At 41.5% G+C, this 12,991-nt stretch overlaps 2 protein-coding genes across 2 annotated transcripts in view; one reads left to right on the top strand and one right to left on the bottom strand.

The window, feature by feature from the left end:
- The first annotated feature begins 2,588 nt into the window (after positions 1–2,588).
- Positions 2,589–12,991, top strand: part of LOC139474134 (pyridine nucleotide-disulfide oxidoreductase domain-containing protein 1-like) — a 58,763-nt gene continuing 48,360 nt past the window's right edge. Inside the window, exon 1 of the mRNA XM_071257010.1 lies at positions 2,589–2,678. Coding sequence (XP_071113111.1) covers positions 2,616–2,678 — 63 coding nt within the window. The 5' untranslated portion in view covers positions 2,589–2,615. The remainder of the gene's footprint in view (positions 2,679–12,991) is intronic.
- On the bottom strand, positions 4,618–7,871 carry LOC139473992 (uncharacterized). Its single transcript, XM_071256855.1, has 3 exons — positions 6,661–7,871; positions 5,780–6,053; positions 4,618–5,433 (listed from the first exon to the last, which is right to left on the bottom strand). The coding sequence occupies exons 1-3, from the start codon at positions 7,869–7,871 to the stop codon at positions 4,618–4,620; spliced, it is 2,301 nt and encodes a 766-aa protein (XP_071112956.1).

The following is a 12,991-nucleotide window of genomic DNA, read 5'->3' as shown; positions in this document are numbered from 1 at the left end:
CAAAGTGTTATATTAAGTAAACTAAATGTACGTAATCCGTTATGTCTAATTATGTAAATCTGCATAAGGTGAGCTAAACAACCATTATTTATCACTAAAATAGTATATCACTTCAATGAAATATGTGTCGAAGTGTTTTACTTCTAGAATGTTTTAAAAAGCTTTGTAATGTACAGATTACCGTGTTCAGTAGATTATATGTTAAATAGTGTTTTAGTTTATATAGTAGTTATTCAGATCCATGACTTTGGTGTTGCCCTATGTGTGGCAGTGGGGAGTGACACCCTTGTGTCCACTGTGGTTGTGTCACCTACAGGGCATGCATTGCATTGTTTATATTTGTCTACGACTTAAGGTGTAATCTAAATGTTATGTATGTATGTATGTATGTATGTATGTATGTATGTATGTATGTATGTATGTATGTTATGTATGTATGTTATGTATGTATGTATGTGTGTATGTATGTATGTATATATATATATATATATATATATATATATATATAATAAAATAATAAAGTCCACGTTAGTCCATCATCTTCTCTATATCAGTTTCATATACATAGTACTTTCGCTGTCTCATGAAGAGCTGTCATGAGACAGCGAAAGTACTATGTATATGAAACTTATGTGTTACACGGTGTCTTAAATCTTAGATAATTGATCTTTGATCTCCTAAAATAACGGCAACGCATTAAAGACCTCAACCCTGTAGCGTTTATTCACTTTACGAAACGACATCCATTATATAGATAGATATAGATAGATAGTTAGATAGATAGATAGATAGATAGATAGATAGATATTCTGCGCATTGCTTCAGGGCGATTTGCACAAATGCCATAAAAGGGGGGGCTAAGCGCGATTGATACATGAGAATGCGTGCACACAAACTAGAGAATATGTTGTATCACATAGGGGACATGTCGCTCTAGAACTGGCAGTATCATCGTATGATCCTTGCAAGCAGACTCGGGGGTGGGGGTTGGGGGGGTTGACCTTAGACAGGTGTGGGGTAACCATGGCAGAATGTATCAGCCCCCGACATACCACCTCGGGTAATTCCCTATTCCAAACTATTAAATAACATTTTACACTAATCAGGTTAAAATGTGTGCTTCTAATGTTCTCTGGGAATGACACTTTTGTATTACATTAATGTCAATTAATTAAGATGTATTTTTATTTTCTAAACTATTTTCTAAATATAAAAGAAAGAGCGGACTGAAGTACTTGAATTGTGTGGGCGAAGTATTTTACGCGCGTTTCAGATGGATGATAATTGTCTCGACAATCTGAGAGGGGTTATGACCAATCTCATTAAAATCAGATCTTAGTTTTAGCTTTTGTTTAGCGATAGCGAGAACTAAGATCTGATTTTAATGAGATTGGGTTAGGACCGTTGTATTTATATAACATAATGTAACGGCCATTTACTACCTCTCATGTCAAAGATGTACTTTGGGTGCAGTTCGCAACACATTTGTACAACATATACAACGCCTTCTAGTTCTCAGTCAAGTGATCAAAACTAAATGAAGATGTTTATTGCAAGTAAAATGGATGTTTCTTGAAAAGCGCTGCCTGCAATTTGTGTCATTGCTGTAATGTCCCTTATCGGCGGAATGACTTGTTTTCACTTGATTAGTATTCGAATACATGCAGCTATCTTCGTTAATTAATCATCGCGATATTTCGTGATTGTGTTGCAAGTGGCGAGGACTATAGTGTATTATCGTGATGTCGGCAGACACACTCCCTCGGAGGTGACTAGTGTTCCATATTATTCACTGTTCTTTGCGATTTGTCGCGTAGCTATCTTATTTAAGAAAACACTGGAGAGAGAATAAACCACGAGGGGCGCACGTGGTCGTTCTTTGTCGTACATACAATAAAACACTGCAGGGAGACTAAACCAATCAGTGGATTGTCTGGTCCAGACTTTTTTTTTACAGACCGCCGTCATATACCAAAATACTGCTGAGTGCGGCGTAAACAAAGAAAAAAACCCAAAACAAAACAACAAAACCCCCCAAAACAACAACAAGAAAACAAAACAAAGCTAGTGCTAGCATGTGTCCTAACTATATATTAAGTGTCCATGGTGTCATCTGAGTGATAGCTGGCCCATAGTTCAAATTATATGGCACACTTGGCCTTCTGCACTATTCATTCCGATCGAGCTTGCCGTCGGCGATAAGATGGATATGAAGAGGCAACACGTGCGATTCTTTCTTCAGGAGCGGGTTTGATTATGCTGTAGGTTAAAGCTGTTACCTGTTACGCAAGTCATTTTCTGATAAGATAAGATTAAACAATAATGTAGATCTATATATTTCATTACACAGCAGTCGTTACCCGTAAACTGAGTTCTAACAGCAGACATAAATGATTTTCCAAATTATATTTCCGAACCAGTTAATAATTCACAAATTGTATATTGCGTTGTGTGAGACGGGGCCCAGGTTATGTGTACCTGCCCTCCCCAACCAGCCGAAAACCAAGACAATCTTCCTACATCGACAGCCAGTTTGGTGGGTGACGAAGGTGTCACGCGCTAGGAAGGCAAATGAAGGATTATCTCCCCTGAATGTTCGACTTGCGTTTGTGGATATGGAAACATATACTTTTGCAGTTGTTGGAGGAGGAATAGCTGGAATTTCCTGTGCCGAGACGGTGTGTATATGATATGATGGTAATTAAATGTAGAGTGGCTAGAGCCACTTTACCACATCACTGGCACCAACAATGATGGCCAATGTAGGCCTTCTCAAATTATAAGCGGATGGTGTATTGCGTATCCTAAATTCGTGAGTATTCTAAGTTCGTGATGTTAACAAACCACAAAACCCGCGTTTTGATTGCTTCGCTTTGGGAAGTAGGTCATGTACAGGTGAGGTTATGGAGTGGTACCTTACTTCCGTTTACCCTCATAAAATTCTTACACTTAATCAGGCCAAAATTGCTTGGAGAAAAGGGCACCAAATTGCTCTAGGTAACAGTGCAGTTGTCCGGGCGCAGCTTTAATGTAGCGCTAATCCCTTAGCCCTTGAATCCCCTGTTGTAGAGACAAAATAATAAAAACAAAAGAAACATGTTTTGTTTCCTGTAACATGAACATTTAGCATAAACGCCACATGCTTCGTGGAAATCAGATCGTGGCATTCGTTTCACGTGCAGAAAATGAATGCTGACACGTGATGCATTGCAATCGTCAGTGCAGATTTTTTATTCGTTGGAGCAAGACACACTTTACAGTCGTTGACCAATATTCTCGGTCTTTATAGGAACTAGATGTCGTTGGACCAATATTCGTTGTCTTGGTATAAACTAGATGGGACAATATACGTGGCCCTTAGAAACATAAGTGTGTACTTGCTCCTATAGTCAATTATTCATTCCTGCATTTGTGGTCATGGACCTTGCATAGTTTCTTTATTTTTCATTAAGAAGAGAATCACATTTAGTTCCCCACATGTCACAAAAAGGGAATCACGTTTAGTTCCCCATTATGTCATAGGAAGAGAATTGGGAATTTTATAAGCGTGCGGAGCATGTGCAATGAAATTGTAATTTTATGAGTAAACTGAAATAAGGTCTAAATGTGATTATCCCTGGCTTCCGGCGGAAGTCACAAGCCTTTCAAAGTCACGTGAGAAGTTTACTAATAAAATAACAATTTCATTGCGCGTGCTCCGCACGCTTATAAAATTCCCAATTTTATTTCGTAAACTGAAATAAGGTGTAAATGTGATTGTTTAAAGTTCTGATCCCTAATAATTCTGTATCCTAACAGTTTTGCATTGTAATATCATCTGATTCATTTAGTTTAGAATAATGTTTGCAAATTTCTCATTGGTGGTTTTTTGAATGCCTTTTTCATAATATCTATGAAAGGTTTTAGCTTTTGACCAGTCTGCACATTTGATAATTTCAGCAACTGACATCCCAAAGTTTCTGGCTTTGGAAGTAGCCGCTGATCTAGTTGAATGAGCCTGGAATTTCTTGGTATCAATCCCTGCCTGTTTCATCAGCTGTTTCAACCAATTAGAAACAGTTGATGTGACAACTGGTCTATGTGGCTTGGAACATCCCAAGAACAATTGATGTTCCTGCTCTGAAGATACTCTCCAGCACTTAGTTCTGTGTAGGTAAGCTCTAATTGCTGATGTGGGGTCAAGTTCAGGTATGTCAGATGAATAAACGGTCACTTTGCTTGGACAAGATCCCACTTTCCGTGTTTTTGTCAATCTAGTAATAACAAATTCGATGTGGTCTCCAAAATCTGAAACATTGTTAGGATCTAATTTGTGCAACTCAGAAGCCCTACTTGCGTTCGTCAGTGCTAACAACATCGCCGTCTTGTGTGTAAGAATCTTATCAGGTAAGTCACTGTTTGGGCCTAAACTTTTGATGTACTCTGTCACTGTGTCAACGTCCCAAGTTTCGGTATACTTAGGCTGGGTAGGCCTTTCATTGAATATTGCTCTCATTGTGTTCTTAATTTCCTTCGTTTGACCTACTGGTTCTCCCTGCACAGCTGAAATAGCCGATCTTATTGCATTGATTGTGCTGTAAGAATAGCCTGATTCATACAGATGAGTGAGAAAGTTGATCACATTTGCCACAGAGGCTTGAAATGGATCAATTTCTCACCCCATGCACCAACTACGCCATTTCTGCCAGGAGCTGTTGTAAGAGTTCCTGGTGCCTGGGCGCCTGGATTTGGAGAGAAACTCGGAAGCCGATTCAGAAATGCCTTCTGGCTGGTTACAACTCCCGAGATTCTCCAAGCTGCAAGGGTAAGAGACCCTTGTTCCATCAGGGGGTGGGTCTCCCCTGCTGGAGACGACAACATCTGTGGGTCTGGAGGAAGGAGGATTGGCTCCTCTGTTAACAAGCTCATCAGAATAGGGAACCACGGTTGGCTTTGCCATGTGGGAGCTATTAGTATGAGTTCTGATTTCTCCTTTTTTACCTTCATTAGGCAACGGCCTATTAATCTGAATGGGGGAAACGCATACGGTTTCATGTCCTTCCATTCAATTAGGAAGGCGTCCGTCTGCCATGCTGTCGGATCTGGCCGCCAGCTGACATACATGTCCACCTGTCTGTTCAGTCTGTCGGCAAACAGATCCACATTTATTGGTCCCCAAATTTTGTTTATTTGCTTGAAATAAACTGTTTTCAGTTTCCAGTTGCTGGAGTCTGAGTGGTGTCTCGACTCCCAATCTGCCTCCACATTGTCCTTCCCGGGAAGGTATTCGGCCGATATTATGTTCTTTCTCTCGAGGCAGAAATCCCAGATCATTTGGGCTACCGTCAACAAGTCCCTGGACTTCGTTCCCCCTTTCTTGTTGAGGTATGCCACTGCTGATCGGTTGTCCATCCTTAGATGGATGTGTACATCTGTTCTGCTCTTGGCAAATGTCTGAATGGATAACCAAGCAGCCATAAGCTCCAGAACATTGATGTGGTGTTTTCTCTCGGACTTTCCCATACACTGCTCCCCACCCCAATTTCGAGGCATCTGTAGTTATGACTACATCTTGCCCTGTCGAGAGAAAAGATTTGCCGTTCCAATCGGCGAGATGATGTATCCACCATCTCAGTTCCGGTTTGGACTCTACTGTCAAAGTCACTTTCGTCTCGTAGTTTTGTTTTGGTAGGAGAGCGTTCGTTCTCAACATTTGTAAATGTCGATAGTGTAGTGGTGCTGGTAGCACCGCCATCATTGAGGCAGTTAGTTTGCCTATCAATGTCGCTAGTTGTCGTACAGTTGTGTTGGAACGAGTCAACATCATTTCGCACTGTCGAAGAATGCCAGTCACTTTGTCCTGTGGCAGTGCCAACGTCATGTCTATCGAGTTGACAGTGAAACCCAAGTACTCTATTATCTGACATGGTTCTAGGACTGACTTCTTCCAATTCACCACAAAACCTAGTTTCTCTAGAATTTCTAGGGTCGAATCCCTGTCTATCATCAATGCATCTTTCTGGGGATTGGCCAAAATCAAGTCGTCTTGATAAATTTGGGCTCGGATTCCTATTCTGCGTAAGAAAGAAATCACTGGTTTCAAAAGCTTCGTGAATACCCTCGGTGCTGAAGCAAGTCCGAAGGGTAGGCACTGAAACTCGTAAAGTTTGTTTTGCCAGTGGAACCTTAGGTATTTCTTGTGCTCGTTGCACACTGAGACACAAAAAGAGGCATCTTTGAGATCTATTTTGATCATATAGTCCTGTTTGTTTACTAGTTCTGTCAGCGTCACTATTCCTTCCATCTGGAAGTGTTGGTAAGCAACACAACAGTTTAGTTTCTTTGCATTGAATACTGGTCTGTGACCTCCTGTTTTCTTTGGGGTCACAAACACTGTACTCACGAATTGGTTTCTTACTGGAGAAACCCACTGCACTGCCCCTTTCTCTAACATTTTTGTTACCTCTGCAGACAATATGTCCATTTCTGTTGGTTCTGATTTTTGCTGAGGAATTTGAACAATGTTTAGAATGTAATGATCCTTTGTCAACTTTTGCCAATTTTTTATGAAGTGTTTTAATCTCCCCCCTAGTTTGGGATCTGCCTGAATGACCTGAAAGTCTAGGTCCTGTAACTGACTGTGCAGTGTGTTTCCCTTTTGATATTGTGAAACATACATACCTTCCTCTGGGAAACTCTCTGCCTCTGCCACCTCCGTCTCGCTTTCTAGTCGAGTTGGTGAATTGCACCTTCAGTAAAGAGTTGGTACTGTACCGGCCCCCACCTCTGTAACCCTGGTAACTTGATGAGGGCCCTCTGTGAAAGGGTTGACTGTTTCCTCTGCTAAACCCTCTAGTAGAGCTCTTGAAGCCATAGTGGCTCTTGTTTTTGTAGTCTGAAAACTGTCTCTCAATGTCCAATCTCTTCTTTCTGTCCTTGGACAGCTTTGACAATTTCTTGTAAAAACCTTTGCCAAACAAGGCCTTCTTGTCACTGAACTTTTTCTCATTCTTTGAGAGAAATTTCTGGGCTTTCTTCTGACTTTTCATCAGCTTTGTTAGAATGTTCAGTCTTCTATAGAAAGTAGTGGCAACGTTAGCTTGTCCTAACAAACAAACAGTCTTTTCAACTAAATTCAAAAAGGCGTTCACATCAATCTCTTCACCACCTTTATCCCTGATTTTATCCACGGTCTGCCACACTTGACCGAGTGGTCCCATCACATTGAGTAGTCTTGATTGGATTTTTCCCAACCCTGCTTCAACAGATTTAGCCGCAGTAAATCTTTTTTCTTCGAACATATCTGACCGTTCTTCATCAAGCTCTAGTGGCACAAATCCTTTTGAGGTCAGACAGCCCTCTAATATATTCTTGGTGATAACTTCATCTTTAATGTAGTGGTTGAAATGCTCATGTGCATAATCTAGCAGTTCGTTAGACAGTTCTTGTTCAGCCCTATCATCCGTGGGCTTGAAACGCTTATACCGGTGATTATCAGTACTAACAGTACGATCGTTGGAGTCATAATCTTCCGAAACTGACGATTCTGATGAACTAGTGTCACTACTTGAGCTGGATGACGAGCTATCGGAATGAGAACTACTAGTGCTACTGTCATTTCTATTGCGATGACGATGGCGCGAAATGGCTTGGTCCCGTTTTGGAATTGTGAAGCCTTTCCAGTCCTTCCTATTTCGTTTCCTGCTTCGATTCTCCAAATCAATATCCTTAGGTCTGCCATTGTCACCGACTGCCTCATGGCTCTGGTTATTGTTTGCCTCGTGGCTGGTTCCAGCGGTTGTGGTTGCCTCATCAAGCACATGGCGTCCATGCTTTTGGCTAACAGGAATTCCATCCTCGCCATCCGAAGCCGAAGAATGATCCAATCTCATGACGGTTAAAAAAACGAAGAAAAGAGTAAGCCTAGAAGAAAAGTCACAAAAGAGCAAGACTGACGAAACACCATCGAGGATTGCTCACGATGATAAAAACACAAGACGAGCACGCAAATTTTCCACGTCTTGCGTCTTTGGAAGCCAGAGAATCAAGGACGAGTTCTCGTTTTTTCTCACGTGACTTTGAAAGGCTTGTGACTTCTGCCGGAAGCCAGGGATAATCACATTTAGACCTTATTTCAGTTTACGAAATAAAATTATGTTTAATTCCCCATTAATCGTATAATTTCCAGTGGAGTAGAAAAAACGAAAGGTAGACACGTGAACGTTCCTTCCACTGCGCAACAAACATTGGTAGCAGAACGTGGTTACAAACGTGGTTTTCTGCTTATTGAGTGTATATATTTCGTCTTTCTTACTTCACTTTGATGGTTCAGATGGTTTCTTTGTAAATCATTTTTCATTACATTACCTGTGAATATTAGGCTTTATAGGCCTACTTTTAAAACAGGATATTGTCACATAGTTCGGAATCAAAAGTGGATTCTAAAGGATCAGAATCCCCAGAGGACAGTGATAAAGTCCAAAAGTTCTAAATCGAAAGTGGATTCCAAAATGACTGAATCCACAGGTGATGATTTAGATGTCATAATAGCAGCTTTAAGGCAACAAAAGACAGTTGCTAAATCAGCGTTGACAAAAAATAAGAATAAATTGTTGGAGTTGCTTGAACAAGAACTTCCAACACGTAAAACAATAAGGGAAACAATTGATAAAGTATGTTCTCTTCACAGTCAAGCTGTTTGTATAATTGTAAAGTTCTTGAAGGCTTACAAAAAAGCTGGTAAAGTTGATAAGGCGAAGAAAACAAGCATTGAAATAGATGAAATTGAGGAAGTCATAGATTCAGCTATTGACAAAGCACAAGTGTATATTAGCAACATGTTGATTCTAGTTCATCTAAGTCTATGCTATCGGGAATACCTGATATATACTCTTCAAGAAAAGAAACTTGACACTGACTTTCAAAATGTAATATAATGCGATTGTTTCAAAATAGGACACAGAAACCATAATTGAAACACTGTTTGAAGATCAATGTACACAATATTCAGAACATTTAATCGTGTCACCTAGACAGACACACGTACACGATACAGTTAATCTCACAGGGGTACAGAAAATGTCAGTATCGGTTGTGCCCACCACGTGCATCAATCACCGCTTGACACCGACGACCCATAGATGCAATCAAGTTGTCAATAACACACTGTTGGATGTGCTGCCATTCATGCTGAAGTGCATCAAGAAGCGCAGGAAGTGTTTGGGGCGGTGGATTCCTTCTGCGAACACGTCGATCCAACTCGTTCCACAGATGCTCAATCGGAGACAAATCTGGTGACCGGGCTGGCCAAGGTAATGTCTGGATGTTGTTGTGCTGTAAGAAGTCCTGACAAACACATGCAATATGCGGTCGAGCTTTGTCCTGCTGGAACTGTCCGCCATGACGTGAGGAAGAATGTAAGGCTGTAGGCCGTGATGAATTCCTGCCCATACCAGACACTCCCGCCGCCATATGGGACAACCTGCTGCACAAAGTTGGGGGCGTAACGTTCACCCCGACGTCTGTAGACACGTGCACTCCCATCAGCACGTGTGAGTAGGAAACGGGACTCGTCAGTAAACAGTACATTTCTCCACCTTGCACGTGCCCATCTAACCCTCTGCTGGCACCAAAGCAGACGGTCCGCCAGATGACGTGGGGTCAATACATGACGTCGAACAGATCTTCGTGCAAAAAGTCCAGCCTCCCTCAGTCTGTTGCGTACTGTTTGATCTGATATTCTGCGTACCTCAGGGATCTGTGTGGTTGTAGACGTGGCTGTGGAAGTGCAGTCTCGGAGGTGTTGCAGACGGATGTATCGATCTTGTGCTTGGGTTGTCACCCTTGGTCTTCCTGACCTTGGTCTGTCGTCAACTCTGTTGGTGTTGTTGTATCGGGTCCACAGTGCGGAGATTGTCTGTCTGGATACGCCAAAGTGCCTGGCCACTTCTTGCTGAGTTGCTCCAGCTTGTAATCTCCCAATGGCGTTGTTCGGTTGAGCTGCATTCAGTCTTGGCATTCTATCACCGCCTCTACTGCTGTTATAAGGACTGTATGAACAGCCGTTGATGTGGATTTTTATACCCATTCAGCAAGGGGGCCTGAATGCCTAAATGCAGGATCCTGTGCTGCATGTTTTTTACAGGCGGTTGCGTTTGGATGAAGCTGTAAAATTGATAGAACAAAAGTCAGAATTGTCTTTGACGCGTCGGCAAAATGTAACGGTTTGTCCTTGAATGATACAATTCATCATGGTCCTAAGTTACAAAATGATTTGTTTTGAGATTTTGCTTCGCTTCAGAAAGCACCCAGTCACGATTATTTGTGTTATCGCTGAGATGTATCTCCAGATTGTAATCAGTGAAGGAGATCGTTCTCATTTCAGATTCCTTTGGAGAAGTATGGACCAGAACCAAACACCTGATGTTTACGAATTTACCAGAGTTGTGTTTGGAATGAATTGTTCTCCTTTCTTGGCACAATATATTTCACAAGAACATGCCAAACATCACGAAAGAGAATTCCCTTACATGGATGATAACATGGATTCAGTAGAAAGTGATGGTCAAGGCAATAGAACTCTATGAACAGCTAAATGCCTTATGGAGTTCAGCAGGTATGCATGCCAGAAAATGGGTGTCTAATTCAACACAGGTTCTAGACAACATTCCTCTTGAGGACAGATTGAAGGAGATCAATTTACATATGCAGGTGGTTGCCTTCAGTTAAGGCTGTTGGTCTGACATGGAATGCAGAAAGTGATGACTTTCGTTTCTGTTACGATGTTCAAGATAACAGTTTTAGCATGACAAAAAGAAACTTTTTGAGAGAAACTGCAAAACTCTTCGATCCCCTTGGTAATTTGGCACCTTTCATCATAAGGGCCAAAGTTATCCTCCAAGAAATATGGACAACAGGTGCAATTAGAACAGAAAGCATGGCAGTGGTATCATGAAATAGAACTTCTTAGATTCTTCGGGTACCAAGATGCATTCAAGTGGCTTGTGCTTTAGAAAATACAAAGCTGCACGTTTTTACAGATGCTTCACAAGAAGCATATGGGGCTGTTGTATATGTAGTCACTATGGACAAAGGTGAGGTGGTCTCAAGTAATCTCGTAGCTGCAAAGAGTCATGTGGCACCTCTTAAAGCAGTCAGTATTCCAAGAATGGAATTGCTTGCAGCTGTCATTGGAGTTAAACTTCTCAATGCCTTTGCAATAACACCTCAGTCTGCAACACTTTGGTCTGATAGCTTAAATGTGTTGTGGTGGGTGAAAAGTCCGAGTAGAAGTTTCAAGTCTTTTGTGGCAAATCGTGTTGGATACATCCATGAGAATACAAATCCTAGTCAGTGGAGGTATGTCCCCTCACAACTGAACGCCTCAGATATTGTCAGCAGAGGTGCTCAAGTTCTAACATTGGAGAACAGGAAATGGTCAAACGATCCTGAATCCCTGACTTCCAACAGAAAATGATTGGCCAAAACAAGTTGTTGACTTCAGTAACTGTGATAAACTTGAACGACGAATTCCTCAGATGTGTGAAACAGATGAAGAAACACCATGGCGTTCAGAACCTTCTAGGTTTTCAAACTGGAAACGACTTTGCAGAGTTCTTGCATGGATTTTCAAATTCTTCAACTGTATTCATATTAAAGGTGAGCTGGATCTTGAAGAAATTGAAGATGCTGAAATGAAACTGTTGACGAAAACACAGAAAGAGGCATTTTCTGAAGAATACAATGCCTTGGCTAAGGGTAAACCATTGCCCAAAACAAGTAGGATTCTATCTCTCAATCCAATGCTTGATGAAAATGGCCTCCTACGATCTGGTGGAATATTGAAATATGCAAAGGTGTTATCTGCAGATGCTAGATTTCCCATTATACTTCCAAGAGTGAGTGAGTGAGTATGGTTTTACGCCGCTTTTAGCAATATTCCAGCAATATCACGGCGGGGGACACCAGAAATGGGCTTCACACATTGTACCCATGTCGGGAATCGAACAAGGGTCTTCGGCGTGACGAGCGAACGCTTTAACCACTAGGCTACCCGACCGCCCTATACTTCCAAGACGAAATTGGGTTACAAAATTGATATTCAAAAATTACCATGAAGAAGGTAAGTACATGGGTACAAACAGTGTTTTGGCAGCACTATTGTCAAGATTCTGGATTATTTCATCCGGGGAAGAGATTCGTGAGTTGGAGAGAGAATGTTCTTGGTGTCGACGCCTGAAGACAAAACCCACAAATCTAATCATGGCAGATCTTCCGGCAATTAGAGTGAAATGTTCATTATGTGCATTTACTCAAATTGGTGTTTATCACCGTGCAAGGTAGAGGAAAACATCGACAAAAGCGATGCCTTTGTCTCTTGACGTGTCTCTCTACATGAGCTGTACACTTAGTGATGGCGTATGGACTTGACACAGAAGCCTTCTTGAACGCCTTTTTTAGAATGGCACATAGACGTGGAATGACAAAGGAAATAATTTCAGACAATGGCACAAATTTTGTTGGATCTGCAAAGGAGTTGAAGGTTCTTGTGTCAGAACTGGACTCAGATGCAGTAAAAACCACACTTACAAACAAAGGAGTTATCTGGACATTCAATCCTCTGCATGCTCCTCACTTTGGTGGTGTCTTTGAGTCCATGATTAAGTCGGCCAAACGCTTTGCAATATTGAGCGCTGGAGATGTTACTGATGAGGAGTTAATGACTGCCGTCACAGGTGCAGAAGCTCTTGTTAACTCTTGACCATTGACTTACCAGAGTGCCCATCCACAAGATGAGACACATTTGACACCAAACCATTTCCTTCATGGACAGATGGGAGGAGAATTCGCTCCAGAAATTGATTCATCGTTCACTCCAAGGAGGAGATGGAGATGAGTCCAAGAGTTTGTGAGACATGTATGGAGATGTTGGATGAGAGAATGGTTGCCAACTCTCAATGTCAGGAAAAATTGGTTCACTCCAACCAAAGACTTTAGAGTTAATGACGTTGTG

Source organism: Haliotis cracherodii, unplaced genomic scaffold, assembly GCF_022045235.1.
Source record: "Haliotis cracherodii isolate W230 unplaced genomic scaffold, xgHalCrac1.p SCAF_3, whole genome shotgun sequence".
Taxonomy (NCBI): domain Eukaryota; kingdom Metazoa; phylum Mollusca; class Gastropoda; order Lepetellida; family Haliotidae; genus Haliotis; species Haliotis cracherodii.
The sequence above is the reverse complement of the archived record's forward strand: the minus strand, read 5'-3'. Positions and strand labels throughout refer to the sequence as shown.

Coding starts and splice junctions, on each gene's coding strand:
- LOC139473992 (XM_071256855.1), bottom strand. CDS start 7,871: ATGAGATTGGATCATTCTTCGGCTTCGGATGGCGAGGATGGAATTCCT. Junction 6,054..6,660: donor AGAGAGTTTCCCAGAGGAAG/GTATGTATGTTT, acceptor TTTCTTACGCAG/AATAGGAATCCGAGCCCAAA. Junction 5,434..5,779: donor TGACTCGTTCCAACACAACT/GTACGACAACTA, acceptor TTATCCATTCAG/ACATTTGCCAAGAGCAGAAC.